At 39.7% G+C, this 20,495-nt stretch overlaps 1 protein-coding gene across 13 annotated transcripts in view; it reads right to left on the bottom strand.

Moving 5' to 3' along the window:
• Sorbs2 (sorbin and SH3 domain containing 2) overlaps positions 1-20,495 on the bottom strand; it is a 196,790-nt gene that overhangs the window by 17,407 nt on the left and 158,888 nt on the right. For 9 of the 13 annotated variants that reach the window (XM_052161992.1, XM_052161999.1, XM_052161991.1 and 6 more), the window contains 7 exons: positions 20,017-20,066; positions 17,505-17,692; positions 11,081-11,169; positions 9,951-9,997; positions 6,850-6,964; positions 6,635-6,763; positions 4,462-4,662 (listed from right to left, as the gene is read on the bottom strand). In XM_052161992.1, the coding sequence (XP_052017952.1) occupies positions 4,462-4,662; positions 6,635-6,763; positions 6,850-6,964; positions 9,951-9,997; positions 11,081-11,169; positions 17,505-17,692; positions 20,017-20,066 (819 nt within the window). Of the gene's footprint in view, positions 1-4,461; positions 4,663-6,634; positions 6,764-6,849; positions 6,965-9,950; positions 9,998-11,080; positions 11,170-13,963; positions 15,545-17,504; positions 17,693-20,016; positions 20,067-20,495 lie in introns of all 13 variants that reach the window. The other 4 variants (XM_052161986.1, XM_052161987.1, XM_052161989.1 and 1 more) reach the window with 1 other exon arrangement.

Raw genomic sequence — 20,495 nt, 5'->3', positions numbered from 1 at the left:
CAGAAGTTCTACTACTTATGCTCCACATAAAGAAACCTATTATGACAGTGTCAGAAGTAGGTATTTAGTAACATTATTAACTGTTCTGAATAATTGTATGACTGATTAGTCCCAAGTAACTAGGCAAAATTAGATACCTCATTACTGGTTTTGGCTGCATTGATGTCTTCCTTGGGGCTCCTAGGATGTGTGGTAATGCCTAGTGAATGTGTTAAGCAGTCTGGGTTTTCATCTTCTTCTTCTTCCTCTTTGATGTGAAGTTCTGGTGTCATCTCTGTACTGCTGGGGTCATACCATGTGACAGCTTGTTCTTGAGATCCTGGCAGCCATCTTTGGTATGCAAGCCCCTCATGGCTGTCCTCATCTTCCTCTCCAATGACAGGAAGAGTTATAGGCAAGGCACCCACGTTGGTGCATGCAGAGGCCACAAATTTATCACCTAGGGCTTCAAGGATCTTGGTAGGGTCTGAAAAACCCCTTCTTTTTTTATTCAAATCTACAAATTTGCTTTGAGTATCCTTTGTGTGATCCTGAAGGGATACTGTGGTAGCAGTCTGGGCCTTAGTTGAAGTGGTACTTGAGTTGGGAGAAGATGATAGACGGTGAGGTGATTCGACTGGTACAGAGGCTGGAGGCAGTGAGAGGGGGAGAGGAGAGGGCTCCTCCTTAATTTCAAGGATGACCTGGTTTAGGATGTTTGGTTTGGCCTGGTCAGATGGTAAGGTTAAAGCACTAAACTTCTCTAATTCAATCAAGAAGTTGTCGAGGAAAGATGACGGTGTTGGAGCCAATGGGTTTGCTGGTGGACACCAGTCTGTCAGGGATAGCCTCCCTTGGGCAGTTCCCTGAATGGCTCTTTTCTCTGGGCCAGGCATAGCATTGTACATGGGAAGACAGGTGTGTTCGCTCGAAGCCAACTTACAAATGATCAGGAGTTATGAAGTAAAACAAAGAAAATAGTAACACATGAAAATGAGTGACAGAGGTACAGTGATGAATATAATTTTAGGCTGTAGCACAGACAATAAGTGGAAGACAATCAGAAGATTTCTAGATGGGGAGAAGTTATTCGAAACTTAAATGCATAAAATCATTTAGGCTAACTGTAAACCTTACATGAGCAACCAAACACTCTTAGTTACGGAAGATACCACCATCAAAAGAGAAGACAGAGGGCACTTCATAGACATCATGAAGGCGGGCAATGCCAACCTAAAAGGCTTGCTATTAATCTACCTCTCTGAGACTACATGGATGCCTGTCTATATGTTTTAAGTGTTTCTGGGGATATCTAATGACTAAGCTATGATATAGCTTACTCTCTGATTTGATTGACCGTTTTCCCTCCCCACAGAGGTGCCCACTCTTGAGTTTTCACAGTTGTCCCATTTATGAGACATAAAGTATTTTAGACTTAGTATAAACGGGCATATGTTTAAGGGAATAAATGCTAAAATATATTTCTTAATCACAGAGGCCCATGATCTGAATGAAGCCAATCTTGTGTAATCACTGCTTCAAAGTTTCAAACATCTCCAAAGTAAATGTTTCCACTGAAGCGGACAGGCGATGCCCACACAGGGCCATCCGCTAAGAGTGATAGTCTAGGTGAGCCCAAGGAATCTAAGCTATGAAGCTGGATCTTGGGACATCAAAAATATCATGATTTATATGTTAATATTATTGATATAGTTTGAATGTTTTAAATAAAACAAGTGCAAATTCAAAAGAAGTACTTCTAAAGAGCCTACTCAGTAACATGTGTGATACACTGCTCTTCCCTCACTGTACAGGGGAAAAGCAATGTTACAAGCTGTGCATACGAGGCCGGCAAGGTGAGCTTTAAGTTCATGCTTTCTAGATACTTGACTTTGGCTTGTGAGGCAAAGTCTTTCAGAAAAGGTTGCTGGGGATGCACATTCTGGTTGACCGTTTAGGATACTTTACACACACAGCCAAGGGAAGCCTTGGGCTTCTCTTTGTCTATTTCCCACTGAATAATTGACTTAAAGTGTCCTGTGGCAGGATGGGGCACCAGTGGAACTGATTTATGTTTTAAAAGAAATAGGATGGAATCTCATCATGGGGTGTCGCGAATAGCACCAAGTGTAACACAACTGTGTGAGCATCTTCATATGGGATCTAAGTCTGCTGAGCTACTGATATGAAGTCATACTGTACACTTGTTTTGTGATAGATTGACAGCTGCGTTGGTCCTAAGGTGTGAAGTCTCATCTGATAGTCTGCCAGTTCTCTTACTGGCTAAAGTTCTATTTTACACTTCTGGTTGCAAACACAGAAGTGTTGGGGTTGATCTTAGTGATTAGATTTTGGGAATCAGTCAAACTGATAGTAACTCAAGATGAGGACTTGAATTTTTTTCTCTCATCTGGACAGAAATATTATTTGCATGAGAAATATCTAGATTTCACCATGGTCATTACAAATGTAATCTGCTACTGCTGACTTCACTGTTATTGTTCCCATGTCACCTCTATTCTTGTTAAAGGGCCAAAGAGCAAAAACTTTAAAATGGACTTGATAATACTAAAATTAAATGTTAATTTTGATTAAGGAGTTCACAAAACATACTTATAGTACAAAGTCAAAGTTATTTCATATTAAAAAGGGATTAGAATTGGGCTCTGTTGTACCAAAATAGGAAATAATACCAATTATATTGGAGCCTTTCTCAAAATAGAAATACATCAGGCTATGTGAATTTGCCAAGGAATGATTCAAAAGTTATTAATGCATTTCTTTCTCTATTTGCAAATACTAATTAGAAAAAGAAGGTCTATCTTTTTTCTGCTTTTGTATCTTTCACTAAACATTTTTTTTCCTGAAATTGACCACCACAACACTACAGGAATTTCCTTCATTAAGCCAATGGCATCACAGGATAGATAGCCAGTTGAAATGAAATGAGAATTTCTTTCAAATTATCAACATAAAGAGGTTGTTGTTGTTGTTTTTTAAGCAGTAAGAGCACGACAATTGGTTATTAGTGAATCTTGTACATTCCTCTATTAAAATTTGGCGTTTGTACATTCTTCTTTGTAAAATGCAGTATTATAAATAACACAAGCCACCGATGCCATTTAAAATGTATTCAGGAAAAAGACAAAAATACTCATTTAAAGCATTAGCTCACCATCGTTAATTAGAGCACATGAGAGAAGTTCTCCAAGGCCAAGTAAGCATTTATAGATAAATTCTTTTCTCTCCTGCATCCGTTTATTTGAAGGTTCAATGACTTGAGGATCATCTGAGAGTTCTCTTAAGATAAATGGATGGCAGGCAAAACTTATATAGATGAGTAAAGATTCTTTTTCTACAGTCAACAGAAACTACTGAAGGAAGGATATTGCCTTCTAAATGTTAAATTCTGGAAACCTCATGATCAAACTGGTGCAAACTGCTCAGTTACGCAGGAAAGAGAATTTATGGTAATTATCCATGACTAAAACCTAGTTTTTGAAGAGGTTTAGAATTCATAAAATGCCAAATCTTAGACTTTTCAAAGGAAAATATCTCAATTGAGATAGACTCATAGATTATTTACTTAGGTAGGGTGGTTTAGACTCCTGGGGAAACTGTCTGAAAATAAACTTGACTTCATATTTTCAGTCTTAATGGTCTGTTATCTATTGCCCTGAGCTCAACAATTAACAAACTACAACCGAATACATCACTTTCATTGTTGGGAGGCATTTGACAATATTTTGGAAATAATTTTACATGTACTTTACATTTTTATATTTTAAAATAACTGTAAAGGAGAAAGAAACTCCTACATCCATGAGATATCTTCTAATTCAACAGAAAAGTGAGGGAAAAAATTTGGGGATAAGGGAAGGGGAAAAATAGCCCTGTCTAATGGATCAGTTCAGGGTGGGAGGTCCTTTCTAGATTGTATTGAGAAGGATAAAACAATCATCTTCAGCTACCAGCTTTGGTTAAACAGTGGAATTTGTGACCCTCAAAATAATAAAAACCTGAGTATTTCTAATTATCATATTTAATGGAATTATAGGCCCTAAATGAAATATAATGCCTTAGGCTGTCTATGAAGAAAATACGTTGACATTCATAGAATATTATATACCTAGAAATTGTATAATGATTAGATATGCTATATATATATATATAATATATCTATATGTGTATAATTTATATACACAGAAATATTGAGAGGTGTAAAGATAGGTTGATGATACTAACATTTTTCTCTCTCTCTCTGTAGACTCTAACTTGAGAATGGAATTAACAAAAGCAAACATTAAGTTTTTACACCAGCACGTACTTGAGGAAAAGTAACTTAGAATTTCTAACCTGAAACTCAGGTATATATGGATCCATGGATTTGTTTCTTTTCAGTAGATAGGATTGTCTGCTCTCCCCCAAATCGCCTACTGCGATCCCAAGCACAGAGGGAGCAATGATGGCATGGCTTCTCACCTTGTTGGAGCTTAGGCTGTGAATTCTATCACTGGAGTAGCTGTGGGGTAGAGGAGGGTCCGGGTAATCCTCAGCACCTTTTGTGTTCCTCTTGACAACTTCTACGTAGGAAACAGGGAAGATGCCTTGTCTGTTGGTTCCTGGGATTTTACCTTCGTACCAGTTTTGATCAACTCTTTTAAGAAGAATAATCCTGTCACCCTGGAATGAGCGTTGGGAAAATGCATTATAAGTAGAGACATTATATAAAAAAAAATGTAACTGTCATTGTTTTCTGGTAAAACGGTAGTTTTCTATTTGGAAAAGTTTTATACCTCTAGTTTTTACTTGATTGGAAGAAAGGGATCAAGGTCCCAGTGTTTATTAGAAAAGCATAGGTTGTTAGCAAAGATGTAAGCTAACCTCCCATTCATGATGTTCGAGTCCTAAGGATGCTCGGTTGCTGGGAATGGGCTTCTGTTTGTTTCATGCAGGTTCAAGATAAAACGACTTGTGGAAGTTATTTCAAAAGACAAACAGTATGAAAGGTGCCTTATCAATGACTGGTCTCTACTAGAATCATTGTGAGGACATGTGGGAAGAAGAAATGGTGTCTACTATGGGTCACAAAAGCCATCTTCTGGAAGGCACAATGCCGGATGGCATGCTGTAATCCTTCTGCATGTCCTGAGAGGTGACAGAGTGACTGAAAGGGATGAGGCAGAGGTGGCACCTGAGAATATTCATAGCTGTGGAGAGGGCTTCTGTCCCCCTGGCTCTGATCATGACAGTTTAACACCAGCATCCCTTCTAAGTGCTGAGTGGCTATGACAACTGTGCCCACTAAGCGCTTGAGTAGAATCTTCAGCTTTTGCAACAGTAGACATTTCTGTGATCACAATGACCAGACCCATGTCAGGTAACATTATTTAACTCCGTACTCAAAACCATACATGGGCCAGAACCAAATCAGGGAGCTGCTGAGCTGTTTGGTGTTAAAGGGCAAACCCAGCAGGTGCAGCTAGGAGGCGCTATAGAAGTGTGGGGAACTGGGTCTGATAGTCATGGTGGTGACATCTACTGTCCAGCTTCAGCACAGCAGGGCGCCCCTTCCAGTGCCAGTGCATTGAAGGGTCTCTTTAACTCAAAGCACTGCAGGGTTTGTTAAATGGTTTGTTAAATCACCACCGAGCAGAACGTACTGAAGAAAAGGGAGTCTCCCTTTTCTGGGCACCGATTTTCTCATATGCCCAGAACAGGCAGTTGATAGGCTTTCCTGGGGTATCTTGAAGGATGGCACGGAAGAAGGTACACTGTGCAGTGCTGTGTGGTTTTTCTGGGTTAAGTAAAGCACAAGGAAAGTGAGAGAGGATTGCTGATGATGCCAACCTAGGGATGGAAGGAGAAAGGCTTCCTCCTGCTGCCTCCTGCAGCCCTGAACTGCCTTCACCTTACCTACTATCCACAGGAGTAGCACATTCTAGACCACCCCAATGACCACCCCAATTAACACTAGCATATTTTCTGTGCTGTGTAGAAACCTGGTTGCCTCAAATGTATTATGTAAATGCTTAGCAAATGATATCAGTGCTTCATTTATTATCCTGACCTGTGCAAGGAAGGAAATTAAAGAGTTCCTTTGGATTTTTGTTTTCAGACAAATTACTTGTAGTGGATAGCTTGTTGGAGAAATTTGGATCCATCCCAAGGCTTAGCAAAGAATGATCAAGGAAACAGGATTGGATAGATAGCTCTTCAAAAAGGCTTCTAAAGAGGTCATATTTTCAATACAGTTGGACAATTCCTTGATTCCAAGATAGAGAACAGTAAGTACTGGTATACTTATTTAAGGTTGAGTAGTGAGGAAGTATAAAGATATTTTGAAATCTTATAATTAAAATGCACTCTCCTCTTAGAGTTCTACACATGCGCTCTTAGTATCTAGAAGAGGCACCCCTTGGAGGGAACTCAGGGTCAGGATTCTTAGGCTAAGCCACAGACAGACTCTCAGAACTCTGTGTTTCACAGGGAAGGGTTACAGGGACCAGAGGTAGCAGTCAGTGACCCTGGACAGTCTTGAATCTTTTGTAGAAGTTAAAGAAGACCTAGAATGTTCTAGAAAAGAAGGTAACCTATCTCAGCTTCAGAATCGCAGTTACTGGAAACACCCCGATGAAAAGCACGGCCAGGTTACCTTTCGCAGGGAGAGCTCCACGTTCGTGTCTGCATTGAAGTTGTACTTGGCTATGGCCTCTCCAATCTCTCCGGGCTGGACTGGGGGTGGTGGTCTCGCAGGCTGCGCTTTTTCTGGGGGCGTCAGTTTCTGTAAAGGAGAAGAACTGTTGGTTTCGTAGACGTGTGATGACCTTTGGGACAGCATCCTTCAGGAGGTGAGGAGAAAGGACGTACCTCTACGTATGAGATTGGGAAGATGCCCACTCTGCCGTGGTGTTCCCCCTCGTACCAGTTCTGGTCAATTTTCCTGAGGATGTAGACAGTGTCCCCTTTCTTAAAGGACAGCTCCCTGGAGGAGACATGGTCATGATTAGTGGACTCTTTCTGAATGAATAGCAATTGGTATTATGATCCATATTCTTTATTTATCTGAGAAATATGCTCCCCACATATACACATCTACCAAGCTCAGCTAGATGAGGATTTTCCTTATGAATTTCAACAAGTTGCTTATTAAATCTCAGAAGTGATTTTGAAGAGCAAGTATATAGTTCACGCCCTGTGTAAATCATATCCTGCAATGATATGCAATTTGAAAGAGGGGACAGATTATTGTCACCTTGCTAGTATATAGTCATGTAATGTTTGTAACCTAATAATTTGACTTATACCAAGGGCATTTCTAAACATAACCAACTTAAAATTTTAGAATATACATGGGAATTATAGGTAAGAATTTTTCTTCTAATATGAATAGAGATACTTTCTACTTGATATAGTAAAATTCTATATTCATTTAAAATTCTGAATATATTTAGTAAGGGGAAAGTTGCATTATTCTCCAGTTTTCAAAATTCTGCCCTTCATGCCAGAGCTAAAGTCCCGTTTTGATAATTTTCTGTATTTTTATTGCATTTTAAAATGCTGGCTATTGTGAAATCCTATGGGAAACGAGAAGTTATCTCTTCCTTCTCCTAGCTACAATTGACACATTTTTGGGGGTGAGTTACTTAGCTGTAGTGTTATAATTATTACAGTTGAGTAATAGTATGAATAGTTTTATAATTATTATTGAATAATAAAAATAACTTTAAGTGAATACTTATTTAAAACACATATATGTGTGTGTGTGTGTTGTTGTTGTTGTTGTTCATATTACATAAAAAAGCATTCCCATCTTCTAATTTAAAATGACTAAAATTGGCTGCTTCTACAGTTTTCAAAGATGGTTGGGTTTATGAGCCTTGGAAGTTACACAATATAGAACTGCATTGGGGGTGACAGATGTTATTTTTATATCTTTATATCTTCTGAGAAAAGAACAAGAGGAGGATCATGAAGCTAGAATAAGACAAACCTATTCCCAGCATGAGCAGACCCACTTTCTTCTTGGCTTTGATGGGTGGCTGGTGAATATACTTTACCATTAGTTTAGATACACACACACACACACACACACACACACACACACACACACACACAAATGCTCTCTGTGAAAGTTAGGATTGTACAGGCAGGCAGTACCATAGCCTTTCCCCTACTGCAATGTGGGGAAAGATCCCCTAACTCTCCATCAGGGATCTCCAGAGAAGGATGGGGGACCAAGAATAGGGGAAGGGCTTGGCATGTGGGACAATTTCAAGTGGTCCAGTCATGTTCCTGTCCTTGTCTTCTGTGATGTGCATCCTATTATCTTTGAAACTTATTTGTATTTTTTATTACTTATTTTACATTTATTTGTGTATATGTGTGTGTGCGCACACATGTGTGCATGCACATGCATGTGGGTGTCCACAAAACACCATGTATGGAGAGCAGAAGACAACTCATAAGTATTAGTTCTTTCTTTCCATTATATATAAAGAAAGGATCAGGCTGTCTGGCTTGATGTCAGGAGTCTTTATCCCCTGAGCCATCTCATTGGCTTAGTCTTGTGGAATTTTTTCACAATTAGACTTTGTTTTCAATTTATTACTTGAGAATTTTATACATGTATACAATGTGTTTTGATCAAATCAACCCTCATTCCTTCCATTTTAACTTTTCTCATCTTGCTTCCCCCTTTCCCTCTTAACTTCCTGTACACCTTTTAATATACCTGGAACACCTGCTGAACTGTAGGCAGACACTGTTCCTGTGTTAGATACTCTGCTATTCCGTGGGTGGTACACACTTCATACTTAGGAAACAATTTGATGGCTTGTCACAAAGAACAAATAAAATAGATATAGTTTATCTAACTTTTTCCCCAACACCTTATAAAGTGTCAATATTGGATAGGGGAATGGTGGCCCAGCGCCTTTAATCCCAGCGCTTGGGAGGCAGAGGCAGGTGGGTTTCTGAGTTTAAGGCCAGCCTGGTCTACAAAGTGAGTTCCAGGACAGCCAGGGCTACACAGAGAAACCCTGTCTTGAAAAACAAAACAAAACACACCTAAAACAAAATAAACAAAAAACAATAAAAAAAAATCAAAACCAAAACCAAACCAAACCAAAAAATAAAGTATCAATGTCCTGCCCAGACTACAGAAGAAACAAAGTAACGGTGTAGTTTGTCTCTCAAACGCTTCACCAAGGCCCCAGTTAAGCACTGCTGTGAGGTCATGATGGGAACTTTGAGGTGAATCCATGGGAGGATTTCTGGTGATGGGGAGGTGGCATGCTTTTGAAGGAGACAGTCCCCTCCTCTATAGATCTCTATGTGTGCTCCGTACTAACCTCCCCCATTTACCTGTCTTGCCTTTTGGATGAAGAAGTCCCTAAAGAAACAGGAAAGCCAGACTATGAAAACATCAACGCCCCACCCCACCCCACACAGCCAGGAGAGGAGTGGGTTCTCCCAGGAATCACTAAGCTTTGAGTGCTGTGAGTTACAGCTTTCTCTGCCGGATCCTCTGCACGCAGGTGTTCTTGTTCATGCTACTATCTGCCCTTGATGTAGCTGGACAATCAAATGCTCTCAAGTTCCCCTCCCCAGGCAGGGACAATGACTCCCTATTGCTTTTTAAACACTCAATTCTTGACAGAAAAGTTTCTAGGAAAAATACTTTTCTTGTTTCTCTATAGATCCCTTCTGAAATTCATTGTGTGTCCTTCTTGTAACTGATGGGATTTAAGATGTGGCGACTCTCAGCTGAACATGAAGATGAGTTATCCGGCCTGTTAGTAATTCTAAAGGAGCTAGCTGATTGGAGAGGGTTATAGAATTGAGTGTTGAGTCTGATTTGTAACACATTCATTCACACACACACACACACACACACACACACACACACACACACAAAACAATAGTAAAAATGAGCTTCAAACATATTAGTGAATTTTTATTCCACTTACTTAGATGTCTGAGCTTTGAAATCATACACAGCTTTTGCAGGCAATTTCTGAAAAGAAAGGTAAACATTCTGCAATTTAAAAAATTTTAAGATTTCACATAAGGGCTATAAAACACATCTAATTTAAGTAATATGTACAAGTTATGACCTTATTGGTTCCCACAGACCAGGGAGATAAATAGGGAGATAGCTGATTTCATCAACAGGCTTCGCTTTAGAATTAAAGTAGATCAATACCATAATACAATAAGATGCCCATGAAGTAATCTGTCCTATGTGTGCCCTTTTTGAATTCTACAAACAGACAGTTGCGGAGGGCTAGCTGTTCTAACTTCTATGGATTGACACCAGTCTACCTGAATCATAAGAAAAGAGACAAAAGACATAAAGGAAACGATCATAGTCTTCACTAAATATTGACTATCCAAGAAGTAGCCCAGTTACCAAGAGGTTAGCTGGAAATATACTAATGGAGGGTTGAGGAATCCTTTGTCTTATCTTTTAGCTGTGAAGTAATACCTACTCCTTCCCTCAAACTCTTGGGCCCATGAATCCACTTGAGGCATAACATACTATGTAGCTATGATATCAGTAATTCCTTCACCCGTTTTTCTTCCCTTGTGGTTCTAGTGAGCATCAACAAACTTGGGCAAATTCTGACATTATAAGGCTCCCACAGGCTATCTCAGGAGCTGCCAGTCAAAGCCCTTGTGGCTTCCAAGGCAGTTAGAAACAGGCATTTCAATTCTGGTTTAGGGTGGTGGAGCAGGACTCACGGGTGTATAAGAACTTAATGCTTCAGGAACTTGATTGATAAAAACCTTTATCTATTTTCAGAAGTATTCTCCAACAAAAGTACTTGTACAGATCATACACACAGAACAGGCTGACTAGAACTCTATTGGTTCATGAGTCAAGACTCAGAAAGGGCTCACTGCCCAAAGTGCATTCTGAAGAGGAAAGGAGTAGAGTGTGGGCCCTAGACTCAGCCTCTAAGCAAAATCGTTTATAGACTCTTGTGGCTGCCTGGTTTTGGTCTCAATTATTTACTGGTTTGAGTTACATGTCTGACTGGTAAGTGCTTTCTCAGAAGGTCCTTTAAAAACAGTCCAATACTGCTCAACTACGTACCTCTTTTTCTGGAGTTCCTCTTCGTTCCCGTGATACGCTTCTTCCCAAGTCAGTCAGAGTAGATGAGTAGCTTCTAGGGGATTCGTGATCTGTTGGGAAGGACAAGGGGAGCCAGAGTGAGATTTCATTCCGTTGAAAGGAAACTGGCTAGCTGCCTTCCCTTGTGGCAATCATTTTACCCCCAGATTTGGAGAGATGTCATTGATGAGAACATGGATGTAAAACTCATAACTGTAAAGTAATGATGTAAGACACACACACATTGAAAATGAAGAAATACACAAATAACAAATATTCTAATCATATATAAAATATTCTATTGACAATTAATTAGACTGTAATCGGTGTAGATGATTCCCAGTTATCGGGGTTTTCATGCTCCAAATTTATCATGATTAATATTTCTATTATTTTTGCTTCTAATATATAATAATTATTATAAGATACAGAATGAATGGAAAATTTAAAAATAACACATTTCTAGAAACCAATGTTTGTGAAAATACAATCTAAGAAGTGATGATGAAAAGAAAGAGAAAGTATGAACATGACACAGGACTATAGTCATACCCTACCCAATGTGCATGTGTGTGTGCCTATGTATGCCTGCATGTATGTGTGTGCATGTGTGTATGTATGTGTGTGTATGTATGCATTTATGTGTGTATATGTGTGAGATGGTTTATAAATACTTATTGGGCCTTATGATTCTATACCTTTTATGACTTTCTCTTCTATAAGAATGTTCAACTAATCAGAAAGTAAAATAATTATTCCAGAAAACAAAAGAATAACCAGAAAACTTCGTATGAAGTTGCCAACTTGCTTATGAAATAGTGAGGCCTTGTCCTCACTAAAGCAAATTATAAATAGTTACATTTAAAAGTGATGACTGCGAATCTCCCTCTCAGTTTCTTAAACCTCACATTGTGTGATTTGCATGCAGGATGTAACTAAAGGTGTAAAAGTGTCTGGCAGCATCATAGAATTTTACTTGTGTTACTGGGTCAAAGTTTAAAAAACATTTACTCACTTTAACAAATATAAATTTGTTGAATACTACAAATCATCAAGATGATTTTTATTTATGTATATAGTATATTTTTTCAATGCTTTAAACTCATGTTTTGATAATGTACTATATATCAGGGTATCAGAAAATTGAAGAAGGCAGTTAAAAAATTGGATTATAACTTGTTTCAGTCTAAAGAGAAAGTAATTAAAAATTCTATTTTTTAAGTTCAAATTTTTTATTTTATCAAGTAAGTTTAAAAGCACACTATTAATATTATTAAATCATTATTCCATTTATTATTCTACTCTTTTTATATGATATCATTTTGTGTATGGGTTTTTGTCTGCATGTATGTCTCTGCACCATGTGTGTGCAGTGTCTTTGGTGGCTGTCTTTCCCCAGGTTTGGAGTTATAGACCATTGTGAGTTGCCATGCACATACTGGGCGTTGAACCTGGGTCCTCTGGTAGATAAGAAGGGCTCTTTACTGAGACATCTCCTCAGCCCTGTTTATTCTAATTTATTGTTTTCCAGCATGTTGTATAGTCCAAATTAAAGTGAACATAAATACCAATAAATAAAATTGTCCAGTGGTTATTAAACACTTTGTTTTTTGCCACTAGAAATATTTTATATCATATACTTTTAGTTAATAGGGCTTTGACTTCTCTTGCCGTTACTGTAATCTGTTTTATATTGAGAAGCATTCTCCTCTTTGCCCTTTAATTTTTCAATTGTATAACAGCACTTACAATAATACAAATGCATTGACTCATGCTGGTTTCAATTGGACAATGCATCGAGCTAAAGCTCTCTGCAGTGCTAGCATATAAAGCTTCTCTCCTGACAACCACCCCCAAGTCTGGAATATTTACTCTAGCCTCATGACCAGTATGTCCTATACAGATTCACTTGAGAATTAGATAAGGGTATCAAAGTATCCTGTTCTGATTTGAACTGTCATTTGCCTTCTAACATTTGTGTTAACTGTGAAAATGGACTTACTCGAGAGTCATGTTCATCATAATCCAATTCACATCTCAGTACAAGATTATCCTAATATAATAGCCAGTGAGTAAGCCAAGTAATAGGAAGAAGAAAGTGAAATCCCTGAATGGTTGAAATCATATCTATATCTTAAAGATACATTCACAAAATTCCATCCAAATTGTGTCCCTTAAATGGAGGAGCTATCAAATAACTTGTAGGGACCAACTTCTTTGAGTGAATAAGTATAGTGTTCTAGGGTTAATATAAAAATCAAAGAAACGTCTGTGAAACCACTGTCTTTGGTTAATAATGATCCCAAATAGATCTTAGGGATACATGTATTGAATTACAGTTTTTTGTCTTGATATATTCTTTTGAATTTGAGAGGTGATTTGGCTATTTTGCTGGAAAAGTAGTTTCTGGAATGTCTTGATTTGAAGCTTTCCAGCTGTATAGCCCTGCTTTTTAAAAACAGCTACTGTTTGTGAAGCCTGCGGCGTAGCGTCAGTATAAGTAAATACAGACTTCAATAATGTGGAGATTTATCATTTCATTTTGTTTTTTTACAACATCCTACCTGTTTTAATCCTACTAGTAAGTGGCAAATTTGAGTTTTCTTTTAGTTTTAAGTGAGTAAATGTTTGTGAATTGATGATTACTTTCAGCCAATGCACGGATGTCAAATATCACATGGGCGAGAAACTACAGAGTCAGACACGCCTGCGCAACACAGCTCTTTGCTTGGCAACATATGACGTCACGCGGTCTCACGGCTCAAGAGCGATGAGATGCAGGATGGGAAAAAAAAACCAAACAAACAAATACGCGAAAGGATGGGATCTGAGCCACACGAGAAAAAGAAAGAAAACCTCATCCACCTTGAAGGCTCAGTGCACTACCATAGTCCTGTGCGTGGTAGTTGCTGGTTGTGTCCACGTCTGGGAATGAGGCACTGTGAGGCATTCTCCCACAATCGTTTTGGTACAGGGGACAATGAATAGCACCATCTTGAGGCAGTGGGTGGAACGGCTGGTACATGGGGCTCCTTTTGAGAGCATTAAGCGATGAATTCCTTTCAGGAATCTGAGGCAGCAGCTCACTGATAAGCCTGTGCAGTATACTGTTGTCTGGCAAGCTTCCCCTCCGCTTTTCGGCTTTTATTTGGTCGCAGATGTCTTTGAGGGCAGAGTCCAGAGCCTCAACCACCGAGGCTTTGCATTTTGCCTGTTCAGTCTGTTTTGGGGGAGTCAAAATTTTTTTCCTTCGGAAAGGCACAGGGCTGACAAGAAATGCGAGTTTAGACAGGCCAGGATCCATTTCTTGCCTTCTGGGTCGGTCGATGTTTTCATGCTTAGCTCTTTCATGTTTTAGCATTGTGGTAAATCGAGTGTAAGAAGCCGGGCATCGGCCTTTGCAGGAGCTGATGAGGTGCCGGTGATGGTGGTGGTGATGGTGGTGGTGATGGCTGGATCCGTAGAAGCTTTCGGAGGAGGTGAATGAGAAATGGTCGAAGTCACTTTCACTGCAAAAGGACGACCCTTCGACATGAATGTAGTCGCTGTGGTCAGACACAACCCCGTCTTGGTCACTGTCGGAAAACTCCATGTGTGTCCTCGGCTGCTCGTCGCTGGTGACCTCGATGTGGATGGGCACCAGGGTGTTAGATTTGCAGCTTCGCTGACCCTGAGAAGGGTGCCGAACCTGCGTTTCTTCCTCCAGCAGAGACTCAATGGAAAATCGCCTCTTGGGACACAAACCATTTTGCGGGCCTTCTAGGGTTATAGGAGATAACATCTCATCTCCTAGATTGGGCATCGACTTTGACTTCTGAATCAGCTTTTCAAATTCCGAAATGCGAGTGGGTACCACGTCCCTGGGCACCTCCTCAGTGGAAGACTGGCTCCAGCCGTGGAGTAGCCCCCTGTGCTGTTGCTCCTTCTCGTACTGCAGGATCCTGGATTTCACAGAACAAATGACCTCCGAGTTCATCAAATCCTGGCGGTTGATGCGATGCATTTTCTTGTACATTTTGAGGAAGCCTGGAGCATTATGGGCTGACCTGTGTTTGAGCCTAGATCTGCTGTTCCCACACACTTCCTGGATGTAGGGCGACGTCCACGTCATGGGGCAGCTCTCTTTGGAGTCTTCGTCACATAACAGAGAACCCATACTTTCTGACTTGGTTTTAGGGTCTGGGAAGCTGTCGCAGTCTTCATTCAGGAGATCATCGCAGCTACGTGATTTGATTTTGGGGGAAACAGCTTCTTCGCTGCTACTCCAGATCTCGGCATTTTGCCGGGCCATTTGCCAGCCGTTCTTGAAAGTGATGGACCTTTGCGAGTCCCCAGGGACATCCAAATGCTGTCTGTAAGCGTTGCAGCACTCTAACTCACCAGACGGGGTGCCATTGAGCCCCGAGTAATTGCAAAGGGGCGGACACATTTTGCTATTATCCCCACCTTTCAGTCCAGAGCAGCGTGGCAGGAGAAAGACATTTGGAGAAGTTAAAAGGTTCACAGAGAAAGGAGAGCAGGTCAATATTAGCACAGCAAAGAGAAGGCAGTTAGTGTGGGTTTAATATAGACCACCTTAACACACAGAGCTTTAATTTCAGAGGGATGCTTGGTGCTAAAGCATGATAATATTTTTCAGTGCAACTTTGTAGACATTACTCTGAGCACAATCACACATGAAATACACTTGATGTAGCTAACACATTTCTATTGCACAATTCAATGGTCTTTTAGCCCGAATCCTATCTATAAAGCATGGCATCTTCTCTCTCTCTCTCTCTCTCTCTCTCTCTCTCTCTCTCTCTCTCTCTCTCTCTCTCTCTCTCTCTCGCTCTAACAATTTATAAATTATGATCTTCCCCAAATTCTCCAAAAATTGGCAGTTCATTCAGTTAATATGTAATGCTTGGGAAAAGAAGCTGGTTTAAGAAAAATACTTAAATTTATCAGGATCCTTTTACATTTTGGATTGTATCTGAGCATGATGAATCCGTGGCATTTTATGACTGACTTGTTACTTGGGATATTTGCTTGTGTGGATGAGTAGAATACAACGAAGGTGTGTTAGTTAATGAAGGAAAGGCTTTCTGAAAGGCGGGTAGGTCTTAGACAGGCCAGCTGCTTACCTACACAGAGACGGTCATCTAAACTGTGCCTTTTGCAAACACACCAGATACTGTTTCCCTTTAACCAGTGTCTGGCAACAAGTTTTAGTGCAGCAGTTGTTACTGTGTACCTGACTCTGTCTACCTTCACAGACACTTCTGATACAGCACATTTTCTTTACTTGCATTTAAAACCCATTCTCTTCTGTTTTAACTCCCGGACACTGGAAAGACCCCAAATTTGGCATGCTTCTGCCACTGTGTCCCTTCAATGCCTAGGTTGCTGTATTTTCAAAGCAGAGACAGGCCTTCTGAAAAAGTGGCTAGCCTTCCTCCCTCCCTCCTTCCTTCCTTCCCTCCCTCCCTCTCTCCCTTGTTTTCTTCTTCTCTCTTATGTATGTTACAAGTAAGTGGCGGTCAGAAGACAATGTATGTGTGTGGGGTCTGTTCTCTCTCCTTTATCGAATGAGTTGTGATAATTCTCAGGTTGTCAGGCTTGGTGGCAAGTGCCCTTACCCACTGAGCCATCTCACCGTGCACGGCCCCTCATTCTAAGTTTTGAATTTGTGGCTTTAGGCCAGTATGTACTTATTATGGTAAACCATTATAGACTACCGTGCTACACGGGAGAATGTGATGCTCTCGTACAAATGAAGGTTGAACAAGATAGAGTGACTTAAATAGATAGCTTTCTAGTCTAGAATCTAAAGCGTCCCGTTGCATGTTTAGGCCATATTTTTCTGTTGCTATTTTTAATTCTTATTTTACAAATTAATTCTACAAATTAATTAGCTATCTATAATAACATTAGAAAATATGACCATGTAAAAGTCTGTAATTGCCATTTCTGTAAATATGACAACAAATTATTTAATACTTTGGGGTTTTAAAAAAATAATAAATTCAATTTGTTTTTGAGAAATAGTAACATGTTAGTCTGAGTTCCTTTTTTTTTTTTTTTTTTGTCCTAGACAGGGTTTCTCTGAATAGCCTTGGCTATCCTGGAACTCACTCTGTAGACCGTGCAGGCCTTGAACTAACAGAGATCTACCTGTCTCTGTTTGCAGGGTGCTGAATTAAAAGCATTTGCTACCACTACAAGGCTTGGTTTGAGTTCTTTAAGACACTCAAGTGACTTGCCAGTTTGAGTTGGATTGAGTAGGAGCAATGCTTTGTGGGAAACTGTATTCCCTTCAAGACACTACAAGTATGGACAGCACAGGCCACCGTAGGATTGGCCCGCCCCCACACTCTAGGTTACATTGTGAAAAAGCAAGTGGAGTTCACTTATCACTGCTCACCTTGTGCTCTCGAGGGAGAGGAAGGAGAAGAGCTGATGAAAGACTTTGTAAAGGTGGAACTTGATGCTGGGAGGTCTGCCCGGCCAGGGCTGGTCCTGCTCGAACTCTGATCCCCCAAGCCCCTGGGTGGGCCCACTGCAGGTTCGCTCTTCCTCCGTTTCCTAAAGTCACCGGCCATACTTGCAGAGCTGATAATAGATGGGATCAGTTTGGTTGGCTTTGTAAGAGGTTAATGTGTACACACAAAAACTGTCGATCACGTTAGACAATGACATAGCACCTAGCCTCGCACTCACAAAGCTGCACAGTGAGAAATGTATTCCTACATACTCAAAACACATTCTGTAGTATCATCCCTTTAAAAATGCACAGATCTCATTTTTAAAGGGAAGTTTCAAGTTTCAGATTATCTGACTGGACTGTATAGACTCTTCATATCCTTGGATTAAACCAACTATGCACAGGGAATATTGAGGATTGGATTGCTACTGAACATGTACAAACTTGTGTTATTATTCCCCAAGTGATCCATTATAACAGCCACTTGTTTAAGTTTTACTCATTTTTATTGTATGCGTTATGAGGGTTTTGCTTGCATATATGTTTGTGTACTACACTTCGTGTCTGGTGTCCATGGAGGTCAGGAGAGGGCATAGAATCCCGTGGAAGAAGAGTCACAGATGGTTGCGAACTGTCATGTGGGAGCTGGAAACCTTTGCATGAGCAGCAAGTGCTCTTGTCCAGAGCCCTCTCTCTAGTCCCAAATCCCTTTGTAACAGCATCTGTGTTGCGCGAGGCATTATACACATTTCACAGTATATAGGAGGCTGGTAATAGGTTATCTGCAAGTACCACACCTTTCAGAGTCAGTAGATTTTAGTATCCTTGGTGAGTCCTAGGATCTCTGTAGAGATTAAAAGACAATTGAGCATGGAGATCCTTTCTTTTTAGCATCTTTGTCTTCGTATGTCTATGGATATTTGTGACAGCTAGTGACCCCATCTGGACATGTCATCTCTCGATGTCTATATGTTGGGTGAATGCCATCTGTGACATATTTTAGGGGTTTATAAATGTATAATGAAATATGTCTGTTATGAATGTGCCTTGTAGCAGATTTTTATCCCCACAAAAGATCCCTTGGGTACCATTTTTCTAATCCATCTCGGTGTCTTTATGTTTCCTAAAAATCATAGCTCTTGTCTCCATAGACAGTTATAGAACCACAATATATAATCCTTTCAGATTGGTTTCTTCCCCATAGTAATTTATTTTTTTAACCATGTCCTTTAAAAAAATAAATTATTTTGTGGGGCTGGAGAGATGGCTGTTCCAGCACCTGTGTCAGCAGGTATTTGTATGTTTTATCATCACAACTATCTGCAACTTCAGTTCCTTGGGCTCCATTGCCCTTTTCCTGTATTCACAGACACCTGTGTGTGACTGATGCACACACATGCATTCAGACTCACATGCACATCAAATAAAACAAATATTCTCTAAATTTTTTACTTTGTCAAAGTACTCATATTGTCTGGCCTTGAGGCTAAGGATGACCTCACATTTCTGACTGTCCTGCCTCTACTTACCAATTACAATGCAATTATAGCCCTGTGTCACCATGTGTAGTTTTCATTGTGGCCTTGGGGACTGAGTTAAGGGGTTCGTACATGCTAGGTGAATGCTCTAGCGAGTGTATTGTGTCTCTAGCTTTATCTATGTCTTTTGGTCTCTTGATAGCTTATTTCTTTCTATTGATGAACAATATTCTATTATATAGATGTACTGTAGTTTCTTTACTAATCTACTTACCTAAGAAATAACATCTAATAACATCTTCATGGACTCTAGGACTTGGTAATTTTGAAAGAATTGATACAAATGTACAAATGCAGGTTCTCTCGCTGTGGTGTGTGTGTGTGTGTGTGTGTGTGTGTGTGTGTGTTTATAATCACCCTTTAAAGTACACATTTCTGTACAGTGAACTTACTGTTCTTGGGAATTCAGTGTCATGATTTCTATTTGAATCATGTATTTTTTATATATAAGAAATAGTTATGATGACAAGAATCTATTTAAAAAGGTTCCAAAATAGAAGAGAGGGCCGTACAAAAGGAAATCATCTAGCAAAGCAAGACTCTTTTGCCTAAAGGATGCTCTTTTGCTGTCCTAATGTGTTGAGAAGAACCTGAAACTGGAACTCCCATATTTTCTATTTTAATCATGAGTGATTAAAAACAATCTAATTGGCAAGTAAACTGTTAAAAATTCCTTTCACACAGTTGTGGAAAACAGTGTTGATAGTTTATAAAGAAAGGGAGGTTTTTTGCTTATAGTTTTGATTAAGGTATCATTTAAGAAAAGCATTCACATGTCATTGAATGCACACCATGAGGTCTGGTACTTAAAATGATTATGTAATGACAGGAGTATTTCATCAGGAAAGGTGACTACTGAAAAAGCAATTGCTGGCATAGAATATTCAGTTAGTGTAAGGTCACCAGATCCTTACCTGTTGGGTCTTTCCAAGCTTCTGTCTATAGAGGACTGATAGACGGAGACCTGGTAACATAGAACAGTAGTCCCATGAAACGAATTATCACAGCAAATTTCACTGATTTGTCACCACTGAGTTTTGCATTCTAAAAAGGATACTTCAAAATATCGCAATTGTTTTAAACTCATTTGTTGTGATTATGAAAATATCTTTCCAAAGAGATAACCTGTCCGAGTTATTGTTTAATAGACCATACTGCATTCTGTGATGTAACATAACCAAGACATCCATTATACCTGGAAGAAGAAAAGTCAGTAGCATTATTGTCAGGAACACTGGACTGAACAAAGGGCTAATGGTGTCTTCAGCTTCAAGGTCAGGCTCTCAGCAAGTATTAAGTGGGAGGTTCCTACACAAAGGACTGGCTTTTAGTTTGCGTAAGAAAATATTTGCAGTCATCTTTAAGTCCTTATAAATCATAAAGTGCTTTATAG

This window comes from Apodemus sylvaticus, chromosome 18 (genome assembly GCF_947179515.1).
Source record: "Apodemus sylvaticus chromosome 18, mApoSyl1.1, whole genome shotgun sequence".
In the NCBI taxonomy this organism is placed as follows: Eukaryota; Metazoa; Chordata; class Mammalia; order Rodentia; family Muridae; genus Apodemus; species Apodemus sylvaticus.
This window is presented reverse-complemented; position numbering and strand designations above follow the sequence as displayed.